The following is a 25389-nucleotide window of genomic DNA, read 5'->3' on the forward strand; positions in this document are numbered from 1 at the left end:
AACTAGTGATACATAGTCACGAAATACTGGGGATGTCAAAAAATTGTTTCATTTGAATAATAATTAATTGAGATCGTGGGAAAGAGAAAAGAAAACAATTTATTAAGTTTCAATAGCGCACAGAAATGTATTAAGTAATTTAACAATAGGTACATATAATGTATGCAGTTTTGTTCGTAGAATATAGGTAGGTACATATTTAGTAAGTAGGCAGTAGTAGGTACATCATAAGCACCAAAACTGCTAGGCAGAATTAATTTTAAGTTGTGTTTGCTTTGTGCTTTTTACAAGAAGTTCAGTCTCGCTCATTTTCACATGAAAATTTAATTATACGCTCTATTGTGATTGTAAGGACACGCGTGTCAAAGTGATTTAGGTTTCAGCACCCACTAAAGTATAAGGCAAGTTACAGTTATAATATTTTAAAAATAAATGTAGGACGAATAGTTGCGTATTTTGTCCGTCGGGCACTGAAATCTGCATCACTGCTGCAAACCATAATAGTATACTCCAATGCTGGTCACGCCAAACCATTTTCCTTAAATGATCTAACCGGTATATATAGGCATAGTTATAAAATTCTAACTGTTGAAATTAATTACCTTTTTGCAATTCAAAATAACTGCCTACGTGTTCATTCGGTATAGATAACACGGGTTGTTTATACATCAATATCTCTCGTGAGCCTCTTACAATCTTATTCTAATTATACAACGTATAGGTACCATTAAATGCGCAAAACCTGTAAATAGTTTATTCAGAACAAAAAGCAGAATCAATTAAACCACCTTCTAACAGCTTACATTTTTTTTTAATCATTATTAAAAATATTAACGTGTCTATTTGAAATTACAAGAATTGCCAGCAGAACTTAGTATGTAAAAACAGCTAAGCAACTCGTAGAAAATCAATTTTTTATGACAAAAAAATCGTTTAGAGTCTGAGAGGTTTTGCGCATTTAACGTTAAGTACACTTTGTATTACAAGGTATGATATTTAAGAACAATGCGCATACGACATTATTACAATGTTTTTTGCTTAAGCTTTTCTTTCAAGAAATACATCTGTTGTTGATTTTCTTTGATACATTTTCGGTGATGGCTCTCGCCAGAGTAAAGATATATGACAAATAAATAGGTAAGTACCTACAGACTAACCTAACCTAAGCAATGCAGAAGCATGATTATCAACGAGTAATGTGCTTGTGTCATCTCTGACAATCTTATTTTGTTTACCTTTCAAACGTTCAATTATTATTGTTCCTCATAGCCCAAGGATGGTTGGATGCAATCATTTAATTGATTGTCTTCCATTACTATCAATCGTAAAAAGCTTATAACCTATTGCAATTGACGCCAATAAATCACAAGTTACTTTGATAAAAATACACATTTAACTAATGGTCTGTTATTGCCACGCCACGCTGACTGTTACTGAAGAAGTCGGCTTTATAACATTTTGAAATCAGAATGGGAACAATCAATCTTATCAGACTAATAGTAATTACCTATGCAGTAACACCAAAATGAGGTAACACAAGTTATGAAAACGCAGAACTTAAAGCACGTTCCATACGGTAAACTTGTGCCTATCAGATGTGACCTTAGAGGGAGCTTAGCTTCTATCCGTGTATTTATATTGACTCTTGATTACATCTGCAGTCTAGACTAAACGGATGGGAAAAAACAAGGTCACCTCTGATGAAGCAGCAGATTCCATCCGTGTGACTCGCGCTTTAGAGAGCTCAAAATAATGAAGACAATACGAATTGTTATCATGTTAACATTGGAACATGAGCGGATGAGCTCATGATAGCGCTGTAGGCATGTCTGTGTTTTAAAGATAGTGTCGTCTGAACGCGTACCTATATGACCACATAGCAACAGGACGTCATACCAAGGCACTATAAACATGGCATAAGTACTGAACGCATTTCATTCATAAGATCTAACACAAGGCACAAAACAGAAATACTTTGAAGGCAGTAGTTTATACTTATAATTACTAATTAATATTAAATAAGTATCATACAAAAGATATAATTCAGTGAATAACTACAATTTCATACCCCATTCATTATGAAATTAAATAACTACTTATCGTAACATTTTCAAAGCAGAGCATTGGAAACGATTGTAATTAACAACTGCTACTGTTAACTAATTACAGCGATAACTTCCTACTGGAACATAAATATTTAATTACGTACATAATTATAATGCGGTTTAAACATGAAACTGACATTGATTTTTCGAATAGTAAATAAATTATTATAATTAGTTTGATAGCGTTTATTTTAACAGTGGAGACTTACTATTTAATATTTAACAACTTTTGTAAGCTACTTTGTCATTTTTACCTTAAATATATTGGTTTAAGAACAACATGTTTTTACTTGATAAAAAAAAGTTTACAAAATGTTTACTTAAAAGTTGAAGCTGTGACTTCTCGTAGGCGTTGGCCCTAAAATAGACCCTTGGTGTAATTTTCGCCAGTTTGTCAAATTAGAAGCTCAAGATTATTAAGAATACCAAAAAGATATTGGAACTGTAGTTTTTGGAAATAATCTGTCTTGCTTTAACATTCAGGCACATTTGGAAAATAAATACTAATTGTAATACTAATCAGTCTTACGCTTAGGCACCGCAAATTCACAAAAACAGAAATATTTGATGCGTCATAATAAATTGAAGCTGTAGAAATCCGGCGTTCGCTATTATACGCGTGGTCCAAGATTTATTCCAGTTTTGCTCGTTTGCTGCCAAATTTTGTTTAAGGGCGCTTTTCATAAAGAAAACTAAATATAATCTGCTTTGGATTGAGATAAACAATTACTAACGAAAATAAATTATACAATTACTAAATCGGAAGATTAAGTAACAAGAATTACATGATTCCATCAATTCAATCTCAGGTAATCAATAAAATGAAATCGCTGGAACCTTTCGCGTTCCCTAATGGCTTGGAACCGCGAGATACAAACACTCGTTTAAGAGGTTAGCTACATCTTCTTGCCAAAAACCTTGTATAAAAAGGCAACTTGACGCTCATTTACAAAACATCTTTATAAGAAAGGCTTTGCAGTTTTCTGCAAGTTTTGTCCGCATTACACATACAAAATTATTGTTAAATATTCTTTCAAAATTAAAACATGTATACAATCAATATTCAGAGTCCTTTAAATAGATTCACTTTTATTAAAATGTAAAAAATAAAGTGCCTTATATCATAAACACTTGTTTGTTCCTTTGAGATCTGGCACTGGTAGGGGAGAGTAGGGGCACGTGGTTTTTGGACTGAATTGGTAAGTATCTAATATTTAAATATAGGTCTATATGAACATAAGTATAAATATATCTTATACAATTTACTTAATATAAAACACTTTGACTCAATCAATACTTACTAGAGATTGGACTCTATGTGCGACTTTATATGTAAGCAATAACATGGACATGACTTGAAAACCAAGGTATTCTAGGACTGGTTGAGAATTCGAAAATGTATTTCTATAAACAAGAAAGATATCTTTGACATCAAATAGACTGCATATTAGAATTCTGGACTTTTCAAGCCATGTTCATGTCGGACAAACCCCAATCTTTAAACATTACTTGTATATCCTTACATAGTACACAATAGCATTAAGCATCAATAAGTAGGTATATAACTACTTATAAAAATGGATATGTTACGGGTAATGCTAGAAGATGGAGTAAACCTAGGTTTACCCGGGTTGAATTAGTATTACCCAAGCTTCTTGGGTAAAGTCCGAATAATAAGTAAAATAAATTTTAATTCGGGGTTTACCCATGCTCACCTAGGTCTACCCAACTCTGACTGGGTAATGTTAGGTGATGCGTAATTTTCGAGCCCGTGGCGTAATTCTAGGACGAACGTGGTACTATTGAGGAAATGTTCTCAAGGAATCAGTTTTCTGTGTGTCATGATAAACTGATTAATTTTGAAAATATATCACCAGAAAAAAGCTTACGAGAGCTTGCAAATGAACAGTCGCTTTCAGGAGGCCAGGGTTATAAAAGTTGTAATTGCAAAACAAAATGTGCCACAAAGAAGTGTTCATGCAAAAGCTGCAGGAAAATTGTACAATTCTAAATGTCACAGCAGTTTATGTTGCTCAAATAAATAATTTCAATTTGAACAACAACAACCGCTATTAGTTTTTTGCTATTAAAGCTATTTAGTTTATGCTCTTCAAGCGATTACGATCGCCTTTGTATGTTTTTTAAATAATAAATGTTTAAAATGACCTTGGATTTTCATTTCTCTAATTAATTAGGCAAATTTTTAACATTACCCAGTCAGAGTTGGGTAGACCTAGGTGAGCATGGGTAAACCCCGAATTAAAATTTATTTTACTTATTATTCGGACTTTACCCAAGAAGCTTGGGTAATACTAAGTCAACCCGGGTAAACCTAGGTTTACTCCACCTTCTAGCATTACCCGTAACATATACATGTAAAAACTTTGAAGCTTGAATATATTGTTGACGTTTATAGTACTATATTATTCAAGGCAAAGAAGAAACAATGTATTTATTAATTTGCACATTTTCAGGGCAATTACCTGAAATGTGCCAAATTAAGTAAATGTCAAATTGAAACATATTTTTAAACTATTTAATTTGTGATGGAAGATTATACAATCAAGCAGTTTATATGATGTCACATGGCACTGGAACAAAATCTTAAAAACTAGTCACAACAATATAGATAAATAATTAGAATAATATACCTATGTAATTAGATAGAAATAAAAAACAAGTAGGTACATACCTCATGGGTATCTTGTGATTAAAGAATAAACGTAATAAATGTCCTATGAATAATACCCTATGAATTATAGTGATAGGTATATAAATTAACATAATTTTAATAAGTATATGGAGAGATCTCAGAAATAACTAAGTAATGTTTATCCTTTTTTACAAGACAATATTAACAAAAACATATTGCCTATACTAAGTTAAAGAAGATAGATAAATTGATTTGTATTTGTTCACTACATCTATGCTATTATATTCCATCTCACACATTGAGACTTGTCTTATCAAATGGCCAGTAGTTCAATGTCAAACAAAGTATGATTCTCCTTGACTGGGTGAGAAGGCTGGTTATTGTCAACAGTCCAAGATAACTGCTGTGAAAATAATTCAAAATGGAAATTGACTTATTTAACGAGCCAAGATATATTTTTCAAGGCAAGCAATATTGTAACAAACAGTCACAATTACTCTGTATTATTACATTGGACACTTATTTAGTCAAGTGTTTAAATTCTTTCTTATGAACAAATTGCTTTTTGAATGGGATTGTCATTTGTAAGTAGAACTTACAAGACTTGTGATGACTAACTGCATTGAGATTTTTGTTTAAAAATGATCACAGATGATTTTAAAAAATGTTTACATTTGTCATCCATAACAAAATCTATTGTCCTAAATATTAATTTATAAATACATATTTGCTCAACGATTAGGCAGGTAATCCCAATGAGTTAAAAACTTTTATATTTTACAAAGTCAATTATTGATTTTTTCTAACTTGACTATTGAATGTCTTGATATTCTTTACTGAGTGTAAAGGCAATTTTATTGATCCAAATAACTGGAATTGTTATTTGCACGATATACCTGTGTGCAGCAGCTACCAATAAAAAGTGTCGTGTATCACGACATATTACAGTATGAAATAACTAGAAGTCGAAATACTTTAGCACATTTGTTAAGGCAGTGTGAAAATAATGTTTAACATTTATAGGTATTTTACATATCTCTATATGAACAGAGAAATGTTAATACAATGTTAAAGCTATTGCAATTAATACATTATGTATATGAAAATGATAATACAGATCTACCAATGTAAATTAATTATTAACATCACAGCAATATAAGAGTTGATCATATTTGGCATACATACATCAAAATTTAACAGTAATTTATTCGAATTTGAGATTAAGGGAATAATATTTTAAAGCGATTGATAAGGTAGGTAATTTCAACTTGTACAAGAACTTTACGCAAAATTATTCATTGGAATGTTAAGTATGAACTTAATTAAGTTAGGCAACTGTCTTAACAAAAGCAGGACTAGGCACAAGCTTTTATAGAAGTATTTTTGATGACCCAAAATGCCATAGAGAATGGTGGCATGGAAATATGATTACCATACTTTAAATGCACAGGTTCCAAATCTGGTAATGCAGACTCATAATATAGCGGCCATCCATTCAACAACATTGTTCTTGATTGCCTGTTGTTGGATGGTGCACTCAATATAAACTCATCAATGATCAAGTTATCTCCATGCAATGCAGTGCCATTCAACAAGAATCTTGCTTTAGCCATCTCCAAATTCACAGCAAAAACAGTTATAGCTGTAGTATCGTTAGTGTATTTTTTATTTGCACAATGTGCATACATTCTTTGGAAGCGAGAACATTTGCAATCAACATGTAAAACTTTGTTCCCAACAAGCTTTTTGTAGAGAACGCTGAGCCACCAATCAGGTAAAGGTTCTAATTCTTTATCAATCAGACTATAGTTTCCACCAATGAAACTCTGTCTCACTACAGTAGTGATGTTGTATGTTGCTGCAAGACCTAGCTTATCTAGCCATAGAGGACTCCCAGCGAAGGAATTAGACAATCCAGGTGCTCCTCCTCCATATGAGCTGCTTGTCTCTGTCAGCCACATTGGCATATGCCTATATTTCTTGGTGTGATTTCTCATTGCTTCTATCTGCTGTTTTAATAAATTAAACGTATCAGGGTTCCAGAAGTCTTCAAGTTTGGCAGTTCGGCTGTTTAAATAGTATTGATGCCAAGTTACTGCATTTATAGTCTTTGAACCATTTCCCAAGAACTCTCTCATGTATTCTAAGCAATATGGACGCTTGGACTGGGGTCTGGTTGTGTCTGGACCAACCAGCAGGGAATGTTTGTATCCAGAATGATTAAGAAGTTTCCGTAGTTTTTGAAAATCATGAGCCAATACTTCAGGGGTCAAAGATAAATTAAATACATGTTCAAAAGAGTTTGGCTCATTTCCAAGCTGCCAATCTACATCAAAATGCTTACTTTTGCTGTATTCCAATAGTTCTCTTGCATTTTGATCATTCCATCCATGATCATCACGGAGCAGAACATTCATAGGGAATAACAATTTAGTTTTTGTAGCTTTGCAGAATTCATTAACATCTGACCATTTTTTCCCAGTCATAATGAAAAAAGGCAAGTATTTATGTTTGCATAGCTTTCTAACAGCTGGGCAGACTGACTTGGAGTGGGGGTCTTTTGGGCAGTGGTCGCACGACGCCACAATGTCGTTCTCACTGAAAATAAGTCGGTCAGACATGGTGCCGCCCAGGCGAACTCGCGCCGGCGCTAAAGCTGCTGCAAGTTGCCGCAGTCTCGGCTTCGTAAAGTCTATTTTGTTGTAATGTTCTATTTCAGAAGTGTCAATGCCGATACTCAGGAAATCATCGGGCATGATGTTAGATACAGTCTGATGCTCGTCAATGGTAATATAGCATTTCTCTCCAGAGTTATACTTCACAAATAACACCATTAAAGCCACGTTGCAGCAGAAGGCTATGGCACAAGCAGCCATTAAACTTTTGTTAGACAGCATTTTGCTATTACAAGAGGTAAAAAGTTTTTGCGATCACTTACACCGTTTGGAGTACTATCCCAACTGTTTTTCACAAACACACTATTATAGCACTACAAACAAATTCACAACACAGTCGCCGTCCGACTGTCACTGACAGGCTGACTGAACTGACGTGAGAAGCGAGGGATGTCTCTTTACGTAGGGATTTGCTAAAAGTATCGATACGTCAGGGTATCGATACTTTTTATGCTACTATACTTACTATACTTTTCCAAAAATGTTATGTTATGATTGTTATGATATTACGTACTATATATATAATGTCACCCTATCATCATTTGTTGTCTTTCAGGTTGGCTTTCAGTTTAACTCAGCTCAGTACAGTTGAGTACTACTTAGTTCAAATAAGAACTGGCCCAGAACTGGCCATGACAAAATGGTCACCCATTTACAGACCGGCTGCGCCATATGTTGCTTAACCTTATTATGATTGACAGATTCGTGTGGTTGTGCTGTGTACTCTATATCCTTAGGGTTCGATACTTTCGTGGTATCGATGTATAATTTCTGTGATCCCTATGGCAAATGGCAAGAGGAGAGAGAGATAGAGGCATAGAGTATTTTCTCAGGTATTGGTATGTTGGCTAATTACTTTTTTAGACACCACTGTGCTTGGTAGAATTTAAATTCTTAAAAGTTTATATGTTCATACATTTTCGTACATACAAATGAAATAGGCATTGTTTAAATTCTTTATTTGTTCGAAAATATGTACTTCACATTTCACAATGACCTAATATTATCATTAGGACAACTCTTGAAAGTTTAGGATTTCATCGGATTACTATACTTAACATTCAGGTTTATGATTTATTACACCATAAAACAAGGGGAGAATGTAGATAACAGAGACAAGGGAACTCTTCAATGATATCTAGGTATATCTAGGTAGGTACCTCGTGTTTGGTCATAGAGTATATTATACCTATACCCACCATACCTACTATTGTATAGAATTGTGTTTGGTCTTATTTTATTCCTACCTCTATTGATGAACAATTTACAACGAGTTTGGTTTGACAACTAATGCGTGCTTTATAGAGGAGACGATGCACCCATAGTTCAACGAAAATTAGGAACTTTTGGTTGATATTTGTAGGTAGAGGTACTGTCTAGATAGTGTCTATTAATGGGCATGGGCGTTGCCAGGGTGTGACAGGGTGTGGCATTTATCTAGACAACTTAGGTACGTGTTTATTACGCCCAGTGTAACCTAACACCACACATGAATTCCAACCAGCGGCATATGGAGCAGCGTAAGACATGGATAGGTAACATATAGATTAAATATAGATTGGGTAAATGAAACAAAGTAAATGGTATAAATACGTTTAATATTAAAACCACAGCGGAATGAATGCCGAACAGGTAATCGTTGTCCTAGACGACGTACCTACAGGTATTTACATAAGTACACAAAAATTCAAGTAGATAATATAGACAAAGTAGGTACATAAGAACTTAAATTGGACCAGAAAGTTATTCAAAATACGATTGACTGCCTCACGCATTTAAAATAGCAAGTGGAGTAACAGTATTTGAATTTAGTTCGTATAGTCAACATAAAATACAGGCGCTGTAGTCTTGGAACAAACAGATCTGATTATATGGGTACGGGGCATCATGACCCCTGTATGTATGTAGGTACCTAAAGTACTTATTCATTAAATCTAAGTAGATTAATACAATCGGACATTTTACAATAATGTCGGATGCACACATGATTTTTAATAAGTAATATTGTGATTATATGCTTGAATCTACTACATTTGATTATAATATTATGTTGACCTTTAAATGTTACATTACATGCAAAATAGACATCGAGAGAAAATATTATGCTGAAAATGGAATAAATGTGTTATACATACTCAGGTAAATTAAAATATATATTACTTAATATTCTAATAACAAACTCCGGCACACCAACAACATAAGTAAATAAACTAAGTACAAAAGACTCAACAAAACTTTATTGAACTGACTCACATACTCTCTTTAACTCTAAATATTATAGATCGACATCATTACGATGCGGGGCTATTATTAGAATTACATATGACTGTGTATAATTTAATTGTAATCAGTTGCACGCAAGTCTTACGACTCGTCTCCCGAGGTATTTGTTTAGGTATATGAAATCAGAGTTGAGTCGGGAGCGAGTTCTCTAGCTTAAATTATTTAAAGTTCGTCATGTTTAGGCCCTGAAAATTCCTCATGGCTAATAAAACCGTTCTTGTCCTTATCTTCGTGTTGGAAGATTTCCTCCACGAGCTTGTCATGGCTCTCCAGCATCTGTTTGATGTCTTCACTCATCTCGGCGCCGTCAGACGGAACCATCTGCTTCTTCAAGTACTCGCTGACCTGCGTGACACATAACGATACATTATTAATTGATATTATTAAAATAATAACAAAAACTGATCGTTTTTTTTCATGATATATTTACATAACTGTCATCACCTTTACTAACCTTTGCTAACCTGGTGAAAAGAGTTTATAAGATGTTAATTGGTATATGTTAATTTTATTGCAATCCTGAGCTATGTACCTGCCTAACCTCTTCTTACTATTATTAGGTACCTATACAAAAAACAAGCACACTATAACTACTAAAAAACATTTAGGACAAAACTTCAACACTTAATTAGTTTAATTAATATTATTAGGTTATACAATAAAATCGTGTCAGCTCGGGTTCTTATAAGAAGTTCATTTAGGTATGTGTCATGCACTTTTAAATTATTTATTTATCTCAAGTTTTCCTACCTACTTGACTTACCGTACTATTATTATAAAACATGCAGATAACTACAGACGGAACAGAATACTTTACTTCAGGATTGATTAAAAATCACAAATTATTCCCCACATCCTCATTCCCCATTACCAGACGTTCTTTTCTAGTCTAAAAGAAATGCAATTTGAAAGCTATATACATTTAGCAAAATTGTTAAAAAGCCTACGTTAAATTACAATAAAATCCCGATAACTTATCATTTGAAAATTAAATATTTGAAAATAGCTGTACCTAAGTACCTAGGTAGGTAACAATTCTAACGGCAGACTACTTGATCTTACTATTCACTGAGCACAGGTATCATTAACAGCTTGTTTTAAAAAATACATTATTGTGCCTGTACGGTAAAATGGCGATATAAGAGGCGAAAGAGACCGAAATACTCTAAATGTTAGTTGCTATACAAATACTATAGTTTAAGAACACAACAACGATAAGTTAACAGGACTCTGTGTTAAGGCCTCCTCCGAATAACATCCTTCACCTAAAGCCAACGGCACTGACCTCCTCGCGAGATAATTCTTTGTCTCCATCGGTATCCATTGCTTGGAACGCTAACTCTATACTCACTTCTTCGCGGGACAGCATGTTGTCGGCGTCAGCATCGATTTCTTTGAAGACGTTGGTGGTTGGGGGCGAGTCACCGATGTTGATGAGTTCTACATCAAAGTGCAGAGTGGCGTGGGGTGGGATCACGTTGCCGGCCCCGCGCTCTCCGTAGCCCAATGAGGATGGGATGGTCAGTTTGCGTTTTTCACCTGAAATTACACAAATAATATTGGGTAAGTTAACAATACTAGTTATAACACCATAGGTCGAGGAAAGTGTGCCAGTGTTAAACTTGGTATGTAAACGATATATTCTAGCTATACATACACTAGACTATATGAATTAAATACATTATACAGATAGAGCACAGAGAGCTAGGCGAACAGGAAAAATAATCTGTAAAAGAAGTTTTGCATTGTCTTAACTCCATGAGATTATTTCGCAGATATGATTTCTATTAGGTATTCATTTTATTACGTCATTTTTTTCAACAGGATAGCCTCGTGAAATGTTAGAAGTTTGAAAAGGATAAGCTGGCGTCAACATCTGGCAGTATGGTACATGTTCGGGGAGGCGTAGTAAAGCCGTCGACGATCGCGATGAATCAATATTAAAAAGGCCGATTATTGTGATGAATCCAATGTTTTATGGACGCAAACGAAGACTTTTGTACGTTTGTGCTTACGTGTCACTGCGACGTGTTCATCGCCTGGATTATCTGTCCATTCCAGGTGAAAATAACCATCACATCCCGCATCAATCTCTTCCTTTGAAACGCTTCCATCACATACCATGAACGGTTTCGAGAGATCATTTTCCGAAGTACACGCCAGTTCTTCATTGAATGCTACACACTCATCATTGTTAGTTAATCAAAAAGGAGCAAAACCTTCTGGAGAACTCTCTGAGATTGGTCCAGATTTGCAAAATAATATTACTGTTGGTTCGTTATCCGATTCCATTTGATTACTTATAGTGTATGCTATCAAATGCTGATTTGATAGTGCTGCCACATTTTCAGCGTCTATCCCCTCCATGGGTGTTGATGACAGAATTTGTAAATCAAACACCTGCTGAGGTTCTTCCGCTACAAATTCACAAACTTCATACTTCACCGGATTCTCATCTAATACATTTTCGAACATATTTTCATCAAACGCAAGCGGATCCTTGTTAACTTCCAACATGGGACTCGTAGAAACGCCAACATCCACATCTATATTGGAAATTGTAGACATATTTTCATTTGAATCTTGAGTGACTGTAAAGTCGATGGGTAGAACTGGATCATTTCTACTGTAGAAGGTTGGTAGTGTTAAATTTTCAATTTCCTGTCCTTGCAAATTGATGCCAGGCATACGTTCACTATGATTTCCAAATACTCTTGAATTTGCGGACTTGTTGTCATTTCCGCTGATTCTATTATTCAACTCCCATTCTATATTATGAAGGTTAATTCCCCATTTTTTTGTTCCATTTTCTTCCAACCATTTACCTATCGCGTATCTTACTTCATTAATTCTTTCGTTGTTGCTTTGAACTTTCTTTATGATAACATCGAATTCAAAATATTTTCGAAATTCTTTTACATTGGAAATTGCTTCCACGAGTATTGGATTGCTAACAAGTATTTTCCTGGGGGGTCCGAAATCCATGAAGACTCTCATCAGTTCCCGCGTCAGCTTCGGTAACGTAAAGTCCTTATTCATAGGTCTCAAATGAAGGAACTTTGTAAACAAGTCTTCGTAAGCTAAAATGAAGCTGAAATCAAATTCTGGATCTAATGCCATCGGTATAATATCAAGAGTGTATTTGACATTTGGTTGGTTTTCTCCCTGACAAACAGGGCACACTTCACTCAAACATTCTATTGTATTCCTGTTTATGAGATAATTATTTTGCATTATGTCTATAAGCTCCGTTGCCTCTGGGTGTCCATTCTCTTTATGCACTTTCCAAACTATTTCAAATGAGTCTTCCCAAGGTACTATTATTTTATCCCGTCCACCAATATTCTTTATCAGGCGTTCTTTTCCATCTAAAATGGTTATTTTATAATTTTGCAAATCGATTTTCAGTGCCATCTTGTCTCGCTGATGGCGTTCAAATTCAGGGCCAACTTTTTTTATACGTCTCATTACAATATCCACATAATCCTGACTGGCCATATTATAGAGAAATATTTTCTTTCCTCTATAATATTCCGATGTGTAAGTTTTCGGAAGTTTCGTATAGTATTCATTCCTTATTGCTTTGATCATTTCATCGTCAAGATCACTGTCCGTCAAGTATTCATTGTTATTTATTTTTGACGCCGCCATTTTATACAAACTAGGCGGAAACGACCCCGGCAATTACAGACAACAACAACAAACAACACTTTACCACGTCATTGTTATTCACAACACAAACGCACTCAATTGTATTGTTCAGATTAGTTCACTAGTTATGAATGTGTCTTTAATTTAAATTAGTAATATTTGAGAGGCATACACAAAATGAATTTACGAAACGCATAAAGGCATGTATTCAACATTAGAGGGATCGCATCGCGACTGCTGCGCGGGCCGGGCTGCGCGGCGCCGTATCCACCCACGCATCAATGTCCCCAGTCCCCTGTCCCCTAGCATTCCTAAAAAATATCTACTGCGCAGGACAGTGCCCTTTCACAGGATACCTAGAACTAATAATTGAGCGGATAAATAGCTAACTATGGCGTGGCAAATTCGTTTGTGATACGGGGCTGCGCGGGTCGGCGGGGGCGTTACCGCTAACAGCAGCTGAACCATGTAATGTTATTTCGTTGGGATGGCATAAAAGGCTGTTCTCGGAGCCTACAAAAAATTTTCAGTGATCGACGTGTGTGTGAAATGTGTTAAATTAAAACTATTTCACCTCTAGGAGCTCAAAAATACTAAAATATAATCACCATAGCTAACATTGCTAACACCATCTATAGCAAATTTTGACAAGATGTACGTACTGACCATAGTGTTTAGCACAGAGTATATTACAGTAAGAGGATTCGAATCGATACTCACCAACACACATGTCGAGCAGACCCTGGTCCCATCCCTTGATGACTTGGCCGACTCCGATTTGGAACGTGAAGGGTTGATCGCGGTCATAGCTGTAAAAAAAGATAAGTTTTCTTATTAGTTGGCCAAAGATAGTAGACTCGAAGAGTTAATACTGATTTAACACTCTTGTTCACCTTTGTTTTAGACAAAATAAAGGTGAGCTAACGCAATAATGTAACATGTGTACTAATTCTGTTGTGTATTAGCCCGTACCATGAGGCGGGAAACTGCATCCTAAGCTCCTAAGTACTGTACTCTAATCACGTATGGTCTGGTAAACTAAACTCTGATAAAAGCATTGTAAAGGGCTGCGTAGCACGTTCGTAGCCCCTGCCTACAAAGCGCCCTCGTAGAGTGGATTATGGAGTTACGGAAGGCATTCTACCTACATGAAGTGAATTTGCTTGAGCTGCGTAGCTCGCTCGTAGCACTCATAGCCAAATCTGCTACACCTTAATGGCTCAGGGAGTATCCACGTGCTCAACGACCCCTTACATAGCTACATACTTGGGATTAAATAAAAATGAATAGTATCATTTTTTTTTTCAATGAAACTAGAAAGTAAAGATATAGTATAGTCAGCTTTCTTTTGTTAAGTTTAGATCGTCATTAGTTCCCTCTGGTATTGGATAGTAGAAGCTGGTAGAAGTATGTAGCTTAGGTGTGTGCAGAAAGACACGGAGAAAACTTCGCTATTCGCCACTAGATGGCGTTGTGTGTTGTACAGACTACAATATAATTTTGGAGTGACGGATTTTAAACTCTTCTTTCTGCTCTAAATAATTTTACAATCTAACAATCCTATGACATCAATCAAATATTGGAATTAAGTTGTTTGATCACAGTTAGATAGTTACGAACACACAATACCAAGTTCAGCACCAAACTGCTTCTGAGTACCTACATTAATCGACTTTTTTCACAAGTTTCAGAAATCTACAAGTCTAAAAGCTCAACTTATTAACAAGAGATCTATTATATTTTATCCAGGGGTGAAACTAGGGGTGACTGGGTCACAGTGGATAATTAATTTAGGCACCTACAATAACTTAAAAAGTGTTGCATTCATGCAGACAAAAAAATCTGCATTACAGGTCCAATATTGACATCGTAGGTAATTTTATGTTCGTCCATTAGTTTGTCACATCATTTTCATCGTTATTTAATTTCAGAGATGTTATATTTTTCCGTCAGCTTCAGAGTAAAACTTCTTTTAAAAATGTGATTCACTGTTACCCAATCTCCTCTACACTACACGTATTACATTTAACGTTGCCGTAGCGAATTATCCATGATATATTCGGCCAATGTGACCGGAGTATCAGATAAATCGGCCGGTAGAACAACACTATTCCATAGGCCTTTGTTCGCAAGTCCAGTTTGGTACATCCATTACGGTTTATCACGGTTTACGAGGTAGTACGTCATGTACCTATCGGTATTATAACATTATTTTTAATTAGTGTATTCAGATGCGATTTGCTTAATTAATTAGTGTTTGAAAGAGAACTGCATCTCTTTGAATTTCGAAGACGAGCAGTTAATAGGATCTGTTTAAGACCGCATGTTAAAAGCCCGTGTCTCCTTATAACGGGTGCATTCGGTACACAATAATACCTTTAGCTTATGTACGCAGACAGTCTTATTTTCTTTTTTATAGTTAATGGTTTCAAGTTACTTTGTGTTGATACAGCACGCTTTCAGCAATGGCTTTTATTTAATATAATATAATGACACTCATGTTGCTTTCACGCTACAACTGACCAGTGTAATTCATTCATTCAGAATGTTTAAATTAATGTAGTACGAATCATTCCAAATTATTTCTGAGTTCCTTTGAATAAACAATTAAAAGTTTCCCAATTAAAAATCGTTTACCGAAAAATATTAATATTTTAAAGTTCTTTTTTTGCGAAACCAATTAAATTGCTTCGAACGTTGCTGAAAATATGCAATTCCAGATGAGCGTAACAGTGTTTTATGGGAAAACATTAATAGGTACCTACAATAAAAACTACATAGGTATTTCTACAATTGCTGTTTATCGAGTGTCTGCGGTAATATAATATTTTGTCAAGTTCATGGGTAAGTACAGTTAGAATTATAAACCTATGCGACTAAACCATCCTCTGTCATTATATACGAGTTGCAAATGAAATCTCGTACATTCGCCGACATCAATCTACATAAGTAATTCTGTATCGAATTGTGTACTTTCGTTCTCTTAATTTTACGTCAGCTTTAATTATTGAAACACTTTATGGTTATCAAAATTACAGTTATCGGTGTATTTAAAAGTCTTGTTGTTTTAATGAAGATGCTTAAAAATCTATGTGAAATCAGGGATTTGTAAGCCATCATCTGTTCTTCGCGGTTTCAACCGCGTCCCGGGGAATCTTCTTCCCGTACCCGGATAAAACACAGCCCATGTTCAGCGCAGATAGTGTAGCTTACTTACTAGTATTGCAAAAAATATTCAAATTGTTTTAGTAGTATTCAAACGAACAACAAATCTTTCCTCTTCATATATTATATAGTATAGATTAATAGCCGAAACCAATTATTAAAAAAGAAACTTTGTAAGTAGTGGGATAGCTAATATACGTATCCATGCATAAAGTACCTAGTCGTAATTAATTCAGTACATGCATAGGTAATATAGGGCCAAATAAATTATAACGCCAACGCGAAAGCAATGTGTTTGTGGTACTAAGACATCGGATTATTTAATTAGACTATCAAATGCCAATGTACGCTGGAAAATCTACACCATGCAAAACGTGGTGAAATATGCACAAAATAGGTACACAACCTAGTAAAATAGTAGATATTTATGGAGGTATTGTTTTGATTTCACGTTTATTTTGTCAGCTTATGAATATGCTAGGGTTAGCATTCATATCGGTCAAAATAAATATCCCGTGCACAGTTCAGTTCACAGAAAAAATACCGGATCTATTTATTATTTATTAACGCTGTAGAATTTTAACCCTGTAAAAGTAAACAAACATGCAAACTTACTCATAATCAGATGTCTAGTGATATCTTTCAACGTGTGCCAACAAAATTCCATTTAGGTGTTACCTGATTATGCCACCAATAGGGGCTCACGTTCGAGCCGCAACCCAATGTGACAGCCTAGAGTCAGCAGCTAGCTGAACTGATATCGAATCAGATTTAGGCTTATTTACGAACTAATAGGTACTCATTTCACCATGGATTATATGATACATGGACATGGATTACCACAAAAACTTTCAAATGTCTGTTGAACACTTGTCTAAAAATATGACGTTGAAATAAGGTCCGTTTTGCAGCCACACTTTTTGTGTGGTGTTCAATAGATGTTTAAGTTTTTTTAGTAGGGCTGTAAATATTTAATTTCATAGTTAGAAATTCCATTCGCAAAGTAAAGGTAACTCCGTAACAAATACTTGGAATTGTGCAAATAACGGTTATTGGTGAAGAAATATGTTTACGTGTGTGCGGTCAATGACTAACTCTTGACTAACGTTTGACCCTCTTCTGCCTCGAACAGATAGTTTAATACCACATATTTCACCAATGAGACTTCGTTCTGTGTAATATTTCACAACCATTTACCGAAGTGCAAGTTTCCTTATTTCTCAACCAACTTTCTATTTCAAAGATTATGACGCACTTGGTATCGTGTCATCTACATAAATAATAACGTCAACCTATGACCTTAGTACCTCAAGCTCAAAGCACTAACTTAAAAATGTCTACCCTGTCGAAATGGTTAATCCAGTAACTGCTACATAGGCATCCTGTGCAGCATTTCAATCTAGCTAATGTTTGATGGCATTAGGCACAATTTGTGAGTTATCCCTAACTAATTGAAGCTTGTTTACCGCCGGAGTGCGCTACAATGGCGTATGTTTTGCGGAAATAAAATGCGAATGTAAAGACAATACACTACGGTAGTGTTATGATTCTCAAGGTGCCTACTATGTTTGTTCCGCCCATCTTGTTAAACAACTTTCATTTATACTTACGTTTTCGTGAACAAGGATGTAGAATTTTATACAAGCAACTCGTATCAATCGATTTTTGTTTAAATGTCGACCTGGAAGAGCTAGAGCTAGAGCTTTGAGAGAATTAAAAAAAAAATGGAGTATGTGTGTATTTCCTAGATTTTCAAATAAATAACAGAAAGACTTTCCTCCAAAGCTTACAAACAACTTCAATTTTATTTTCCAAATAAAAGCATTTTTATCAAGAACTTGTAATTTTTAGTTCATCTGCTATTGTTGGAAACTTTTCAACAGTGCACTGAAAGAGTCTTTCAAATTCGAAAGCAAAAAACATTGAGGTTTTTGTGTTCATAAAGTTTATTAAGTAGGAAATAGAAGGTGAGTACTTACTTATTTTAAAATAATGCCAATTTCTAGGAAAATTAAGAGACGATATTTGTAGAGAAATATTAGTTGTCCTTGATTCCAGGGAATTTGAAAAATAAATAAGCCATTCATTTGTTTATTGCTACAAAAATATGTAGGGCTGATGCCACTGCCCGGGTACTTGCAGGAGTTAAGAAAACTAAAGTAGCGTAGGCCGGCGATAGCAGAGCTAACTAGACCGAGATAGGTGGCCAACACTTGACATCAGTTAGACCCCTCGCCTACTTACTGCAAACAGTCATTTCCTGCGCAATAATTTATCTAAGGTTTCATTTGAGCAATGGTTTGAATCCTACTAATAATAAGACGAAAGTTACTCATTTGGATAAGATACGAACAGCTACCTAAACGAGCATCCCTCTTCAGATTTAGATCTCCACTTTTTGATTATTTTGCCTTTTAAAAGCGAAAGCGACTTGCTGACACTTCAAGTGACCCAAAGGCTGGTTTTTATTTTGGTCAAAAAGTAAGCATTGCCATCCAACGTGGCAATGCTGCCAGCCTCTTGGGTACACTTGGTACGGTGGGCAGCGATGAGGAGTTTTTGATGCAATTTTTTAAATATTTATAGTTAGTGTACATAGTAGGTAATAAGTTAGATAAATAGGTGTATATAATTTTATTATTAAGATTATGTAAAAAGTTATTTATAAATAAAAAAATATCTTTTAAAAGTAAAGGGGTCTTATTATGCATGTTATGACATAAAGATATAGTCAAATTACCATAAAATTTTAAAGTTATTTCAAGTAACATCATATCTATGCAATTCTGGAAGGTATTTTGTTTGTAGATAAATTACATACTGCGTTGCGTCACGGACTTGTTAGTGAAATCGTCGGCGCCGCACATAAATGGTACCTAGCATTAAGTACAGGTGTTTGATGCATTCCCACGTTATTTATATGAATCACAATGATTTGTGAAAGTATATAGGTTTCACATGACAATTAATACGTAAATTATGCTTCTTTGAAAACTTTCTTTAAATTAGCAGGAAGTCGAATGTAGCGGAAAATTGCAAATCAAAAGAAGGAGGTATCAGAAATCGTCGTATGATCGATGCTTTCGTTTTTTTTTTTCATCTTAGCTGTTGCTAATAATGAATTAACACCGATAGTCGTAGAAATGTGAGCAGCTATTAATTGACCGCTTCACAAAGTTACGACGGTAATAACTGACAACGTGGCACATTATGGCAATTTCTGCTGCTGTTCAGTTTTTTATGACTTTTTATTGACTTCATTAGCTTTTCTGATCTATTATCTGGGATCACATTGTCTATAAAATGCATATTTCGTGAGTATTTTGTGAAAATAAAATACCTTATTTGTTGGTCTCTTTTTATTTTTAAAACAACTTACCGGCTTTGCTGCCGGTTTTCTAACTAACTGGATTCTGATGTCCGTTGAAAACAAAAGCCAGTCGGCAGTCTGCATTCAAATTTGAGTGTGCAGTTCAGGCCATGCGTATGCTAACCAACACTGCCAAGCACGAGCAAAATATAAAACATAGGCTCCTACAGACAGCAGGAAAACTCAAAAGGAGGCTAATGGCGTAAAAGTGCTGCAAGTTTATTTTACCGGTGTTTCTTATAATATGCTAATCCTTAACAATCGAAGAAAAAATACGTTCTTTAGTGTGATGCAAAGAATTAATACGAATTTCGAAACCGGGAGTTCCAAATCAGAAATCGGTTATTCTGAAGTGAAGTGAGGGATTAATGAACCACCGTAATTTTGACTGCTGCTTCAAAATAATGCTTGCTCATAACAATGTAGTCAGGTAATATGAACCCACATCACTAAACACCCAAATCCTAAACAGCTAAGCCGATTTTAACGAATGGGGCACTGGTGCATTTAGCCATAATGGAAACACTCTCTAGCTCATACACGGTGGGAATAGTGCGCCTGGGTTAATACCCCCCCCCCCCTCAATAAGGGTGAACTTAAAAACGAATGCAAGTTGTCTTTGACTGAAAACTTAGTTGGCTTTTAGGTTTCACTAATTGCTTTACATTCTGGACAAGTTGGAAACTACAACTAAAAAGGTGTATTTCACTTTTATAAGTTAAATCTATTATTGTTTTGATAAAATACCTATAGGTACTTGTTCAAAAGTTATTTTAGCCTTTTGCTTTAGAATGAGGCCTACTTCCATTAGTGGACAGCAAAATGCTGATATGAAGATGATTTCGTCCTTTTTACCCACAGTATGACTTTGAAAATCGTATAGCACTTTATGTACTACTAGCCGTTTTTCCGCGGTTTTACCCGCGTTCCATGGTAACTACTGCCCATATACATGCCGGGATAAAATATAGCCTATGTTACTCGTGGATAATGTAGCTTTCGAATGGTGAAAGAATTTTTAAAAACGGTCCAGTAGTTTTTGAGTCTATTCATTACAACCAAACAAACAAACAAAGTTTTCCTCTTTATAATATTAGTATAGATTATAACACTAGGTACTGATCAGATCCAAGCACTATATTTGTATAAACTGATCTCATTGGATTTATAATGAGATAGTCAGCAGTGCAGGCGCTCGCGGCTGCTACTGGGAATCTATCACATTTCTAACATTCCTACTACCGCTTTAAAACCAAACAACTAATTTCGATAAAATTATCATTGAAGAATTCCACTGAATTCAGGTTATTCATTTAATATAGATATCGTTTCTTTATTAATTGGAAAGTTGAAAACAATATCCTAATTAGTAACACTGCCCCAGAGTTATGGCAAATTGCGTTCATTTAATCCTGTATCCTGTTCCCGCAATACCTATCCATAAAGCCACTATTTTAATAACATACTCGGTAATCTCTCTTTTGAAAATATTTTAATTTCAATCCATTATACAAAGCTGCTTTTGGGCTTTAGCAGCTCGTGGTTTTCAATATCAAAGTACGGGGCCTTTAAAATTCCCAACTAGAGATGTAAAGTGACCGTCACGTTATATGTGACCGATTAATCTGACCGAGCATATTGGACATTTATCCAATTTGACCGGTCACTTATTGTCATTTATTGTCAGCAACGTCAGAATCGTTTTTAGGGTTCCGTAGCCAAAATGGCAAAAACGGAACCCTTATAGTTTCGTCATGTCCGTCTGTCCGTCTGTCCGTCTGTCCGTCTGTCACAGCCGATTTACTCGGAAACTATAAGTACTACAGTGATGAAATTTGATGGGAATATGTGTTGTATGAACCGCTACAAAAATATGACACTAAATAGTAAAAAAAAGAATTGGGGGTGGGGCCCCCCATACATGTAACTGAGGGATGAATTTTTTTTTTTCGATGTACATACCCGTGTGGGGTATCAATGGAAAGGTCTTTTAAAATGATATAAAGTTTTCTAAAAAACATTTTTCCTAAAGTGAACGGTTTTTGAGATATCAGCTCTCAAAGTCGTAAAAAGTATGTCCCCCCCCCTCTATTTTTATAACTACGGGGTATAAAATTCTAAAAAAAATAGAGGTGATGCATGCTAATTAACTCTTTCAACGATTTTTGGGTTGATCAAAGTATCTCTTATAGTTTTTGAGATAGGTTGATTTAACTGTAATTTACGGAACCCTTCGTGCACGAGTCCGACTCGCACTTGTTTTTTGTTTAAAAATAGAATTTATTAGAAATAAACGTTTTTTCTTTCTTTATTTTATAAAACTACGGAAGTTTTAGAATCATCGAAGGTAACCAAATGTCATTCATCGATCTTTAAGATAAGATTTCGCCCGGCGGTAGATGTCGTGCGGTGTTCCGCAGGGGTCGGTTCTGGGCCGCTCTTGTGGAACATCGGCTACGACTAGGTGCTGCGCGCCGACCTCCCTAGCGGCGTCAGCGATGTCTGCTACGCTGACGACACGTTGGTTCTGGCACAAGGGAGGTCGCACCAGGAGGCGGCCGAGATAATGACGCGCGGGGTTGCGACGATCATCGAGAGGATCTAGCTGCTGGGCCTGGAGGTGACCTTGCACAAATCCGAGGCCATGTGCTTTCATGGGCTTCGGAACGCGCCACCTTCAGGCTCCCAAGTCACGGTGGGGGGGGGGGGGGTTCCCATCGGCGTCGAGAGGGCGATGAAGTACCTAGGACTCGTCCTCGACAGCCGGTGGAACTTCGTTGAGCATTTCCGATGTTTGGGCCCCAAACTGGAGAAGGCAGGTGCTGCCTTCAAACGGCTCCTGCCCAATCTGGGAGGCCCAAACGCCCCCTGCCGTAAACTCTACGCGGGGGTCATGCGGTCCATGGCCCTTTACGGGGCCCCGGTACGTTCGGCACGTTCGGTACGGCCGCGTGCTGTACACTACCTGAACGTGCCCCAAAAGGTGATAGCCATTAGGCTAATCCGGGGGTACCGTACGATCTCCCGCGAAGCAGCTGGCCTACTTGCTGGACTGCCACCGTGGGATCTGGAGGCGAGAGTCTTCTTGCGCCTGTACGACTGGCGCGAGGAGACACTGCGCCGGGGGGAAACTCCGCTGCCGCGGCAAGTTGTCGCGCAGCGGGCGGAGCTCCGGCGAGATCTCATGGTGGCCTGGAGGGAGCGACTGTCGCAACCCAGTGCAGGGCACGCCACCATCGTGGCGGTAAGTCCCCTCTTTGAGGAGTGGCTCGGGAGGAGTCATGGCGCCCTCACGTACCGCATGACGCAGGTCCTCACCGGACACGGTTGTTTCGGGAGGTACCTGTACCGAATCGGTCGTGAGGAGGCGCCCGGGTGTCACCACTGTGCGGACAGCCCCGAGGGCACGGTGGACCACACAGTCCAGGTGTGCCCCGCATGGGAAGGGCACCGCTGGGTCCTCGTCGAGGCTTTAGGCGGCGGCGACCTCTCGCGTCCGGCCCTGATCCAAGCCATGGTCCGGGGCGAGAGGGAATGGGATGCCGTCGCCTCCTTCTGCGAAGCAATCATGCTCGAGAAGGAGGAGGCGGAACGCCAGAGAGTTCGCACCTCTCATCCCAGCCGCCGTGCTGGACCAGGTAGACACCACGGGCGCCGGGTGTCGCGAGATGACTCCCGGCCACCGTAGGTGTGGGTCTGTGGGCGGTGAGTTCCGGTGGCTCATCGTCCCTCTGTCTACTTAGACGACAGACCCGTGTCGACACGTGCTCCTCAAAGAGATGTCAGCAACCCCAGAGGGGCCCAGTTGGGCCAAGGCCTGCCGGGGCTGCGGGTTGTTCGAAAGAGTTACCGCGGCTCTGGTACATAAAAGGCCTACGACGGAACACGACGGTTTTTAGTCAGTAAGAGTCTGACACTCCCTCACCGCTGCTAACCCACAGCGGGAGGGGTCATTTGATGATTTTTAACGTCGATAAAAAAAAAAAAGATTTCGCCGACACTCTATGATTAATGATTTGTCAGTATACATCAATAAAAATAAATACGTACTTGAGAGTCTATCTTTTTAAAAGGTTATCTATGCACTATGTTGGTTTAGAAAGGCAATTATAGGTATTATTTCACATTCATAATGTTTTTAATTTGCTTGAGACGAAAATAATAATTGTACCAAGTAAAAAATACTTATTTAATATATCTGACCAGTCTGACAATAAATGTCCAATGTGACCGGTCATTTAATATTAATTGACGGTCACTTATCGTATGTGACCGTCAGTTTACAACACTATTCCCAACCCATTTGTCTCACGACAAATTCGGAAAGGATTACATCCTTTTAACTGTTAATTGAAAATATTCAGTAATAAAAACTTCAATAGGGCTTCCCATTCATGCTCACAGTATGATCCATAAATGCAATTGCAGCCAGAAGGGTTACCGCTGTAGGTATCAGTCAGGTCCGTCGAATTCATTGTGTGAACTTCTAATGCCGTATTAAGTTATTTGACAAGAGATAGGGTGTTCTAATACTGCAACAATGTACTTAAGATGACCGGATAATTTATTAAATGGGTAAATTATTTTCCGGGGTCAGGTAAGTTAATTGCCTTTCAAGTACATAAACTACATTATTTCGACCATTGCTAAGCAATAGTATATTTTTATTTTGTTCACATGTTTTGCAATAGTGCTGCAAAGTGGGATTATCCCTAGGTGCATTTTTACAGCGCATGCCTACAGGTAATACGGCCGGTTATGTGTCACTATTACATTGTATTAAAGTTGTCTTAAAGGGCTTACATGTGCTTGCTTAGAGTTCTAGTTCTACGCCAGAATCCCAAAGGTACCAGTACTTTAATCTATAATACCTCGCATGCGAGATGTAAAGGGGAAAAGATGCAACAATGTATGTAGGTAATTGAAAACATATTGAATAATCTGTGCTAGTCTATGCTATAATATAATAAAGAGGTTTGTGGATTTTTTTGTTTGTAGCTACACTCGTAGGAGGAGAGTGTAGAAAAGCTACACTCTTCCCAAGTAACACAGGTTATATTTTATCCCGGTACGGGTAGGAGTCCCCACGGGACACGAGTCAAACCGCGGGAAAACAGCTAGTAATTGACATGTACGTTACATATAAGAAAATCTAGCACAAACGGTCAAGAAAGTATACATAAGTCATTAAAACCGCGAAAGTCAGGAGGTATATTTTACGAGGCCATTATCAATTATATTATGATGCCATATGTATGCAAATGGCTTGTTCAAAAGAAATCCATCGTGGTTTGGCTTACTGTCTGTTTGCACTCACATCACGTGAACTGGAATACGTATTTATACGAGGTCGAGAGAACCGAGGGGGGACGTCATGTCGAATGGGAAACATTTGAGACTTCATGCTCTGACGTCACACATTTAACATGCATATCATTTAAAAAAAGGTAAGTGACAGAATTTCTTGTACGCGTAACGCACAGGACA

General features: G+C 36.9%; 2 protein-coding genes across 2 annotated transcripts in view; both read right to left on the bottom strand.

Annotated features, from left to right (window-relative positions):
• Positions 1 to 102: 102 nt before the first annotated feature.
• Positions 103 to 7786, bottom strand: LOC124645105 (heparanase-like). The gene has a single exon (XM_047184849.1). The coding sequence runs from the start codon at positions 7653 to 7655 to the stop codon at positions 6114 to 6116; it is 1542 nt and encodes a 513-aa protein (XP_047040805.1). The 5' UTR covers positions 7656 to 7786; the 3' UTR covers positions 103 to 6113.
• A 1228-nt stretch (positions 7787 to 9014) lies between these two features.
• The window catches only part of LOC124644779 (FK506-binding protein 2), a 46579-nt gene continuing 30204 nt past the window's right edge, over positions 9015 to 25389 (bottom strand). Inside the window, exons 2-4 of the mRNA XM_047184313.1 lie at positions 14088 to 14176; positions 11068 to 11255; positions 9015 to 10061 (exon numbers count right to left, since the gene is read on the bottom strand). Of these exons, the coding sequence (XP_047040269.1) occupies positions 9879 to 10061; positions 11068 to 11255; positions 14088 to 14176 (460 nt within the window). The 3' untranslated portion in view covers positions 9015 to 9878. The remainder of the gene's footprint in view (positions 10062 to 11067; positions 11256 to 14087; positions 14177 to 25389) is intronic.

This window comes from Helicoverpa zea, chromosome 31, assembly GCF_022581195.2.
Source record: "Helicoverpa zea isolate HzStark_Cry1AcR chromosome 31, ilHelZeax1.1, whole genome shotgun sequence".
NCBI classification, from domain to species: domain Eukaryota; kingdom Metazoa; phylum Arthropoda; class Insecta; order Lepidoptera; family Noctuidae; genus Helicoverpa; species Helicoverpa zea.

Bases quoted from the DNA above. Each gene is read 5' to 3' on its own strand.
- LOC124645105 (XM_047184849.1), bottom strand. From the start codon at position 7,655: ATGCTGTCTAACAAAAGTTTAATGGCTGCTTGTGCCATAGCCTTCTGC.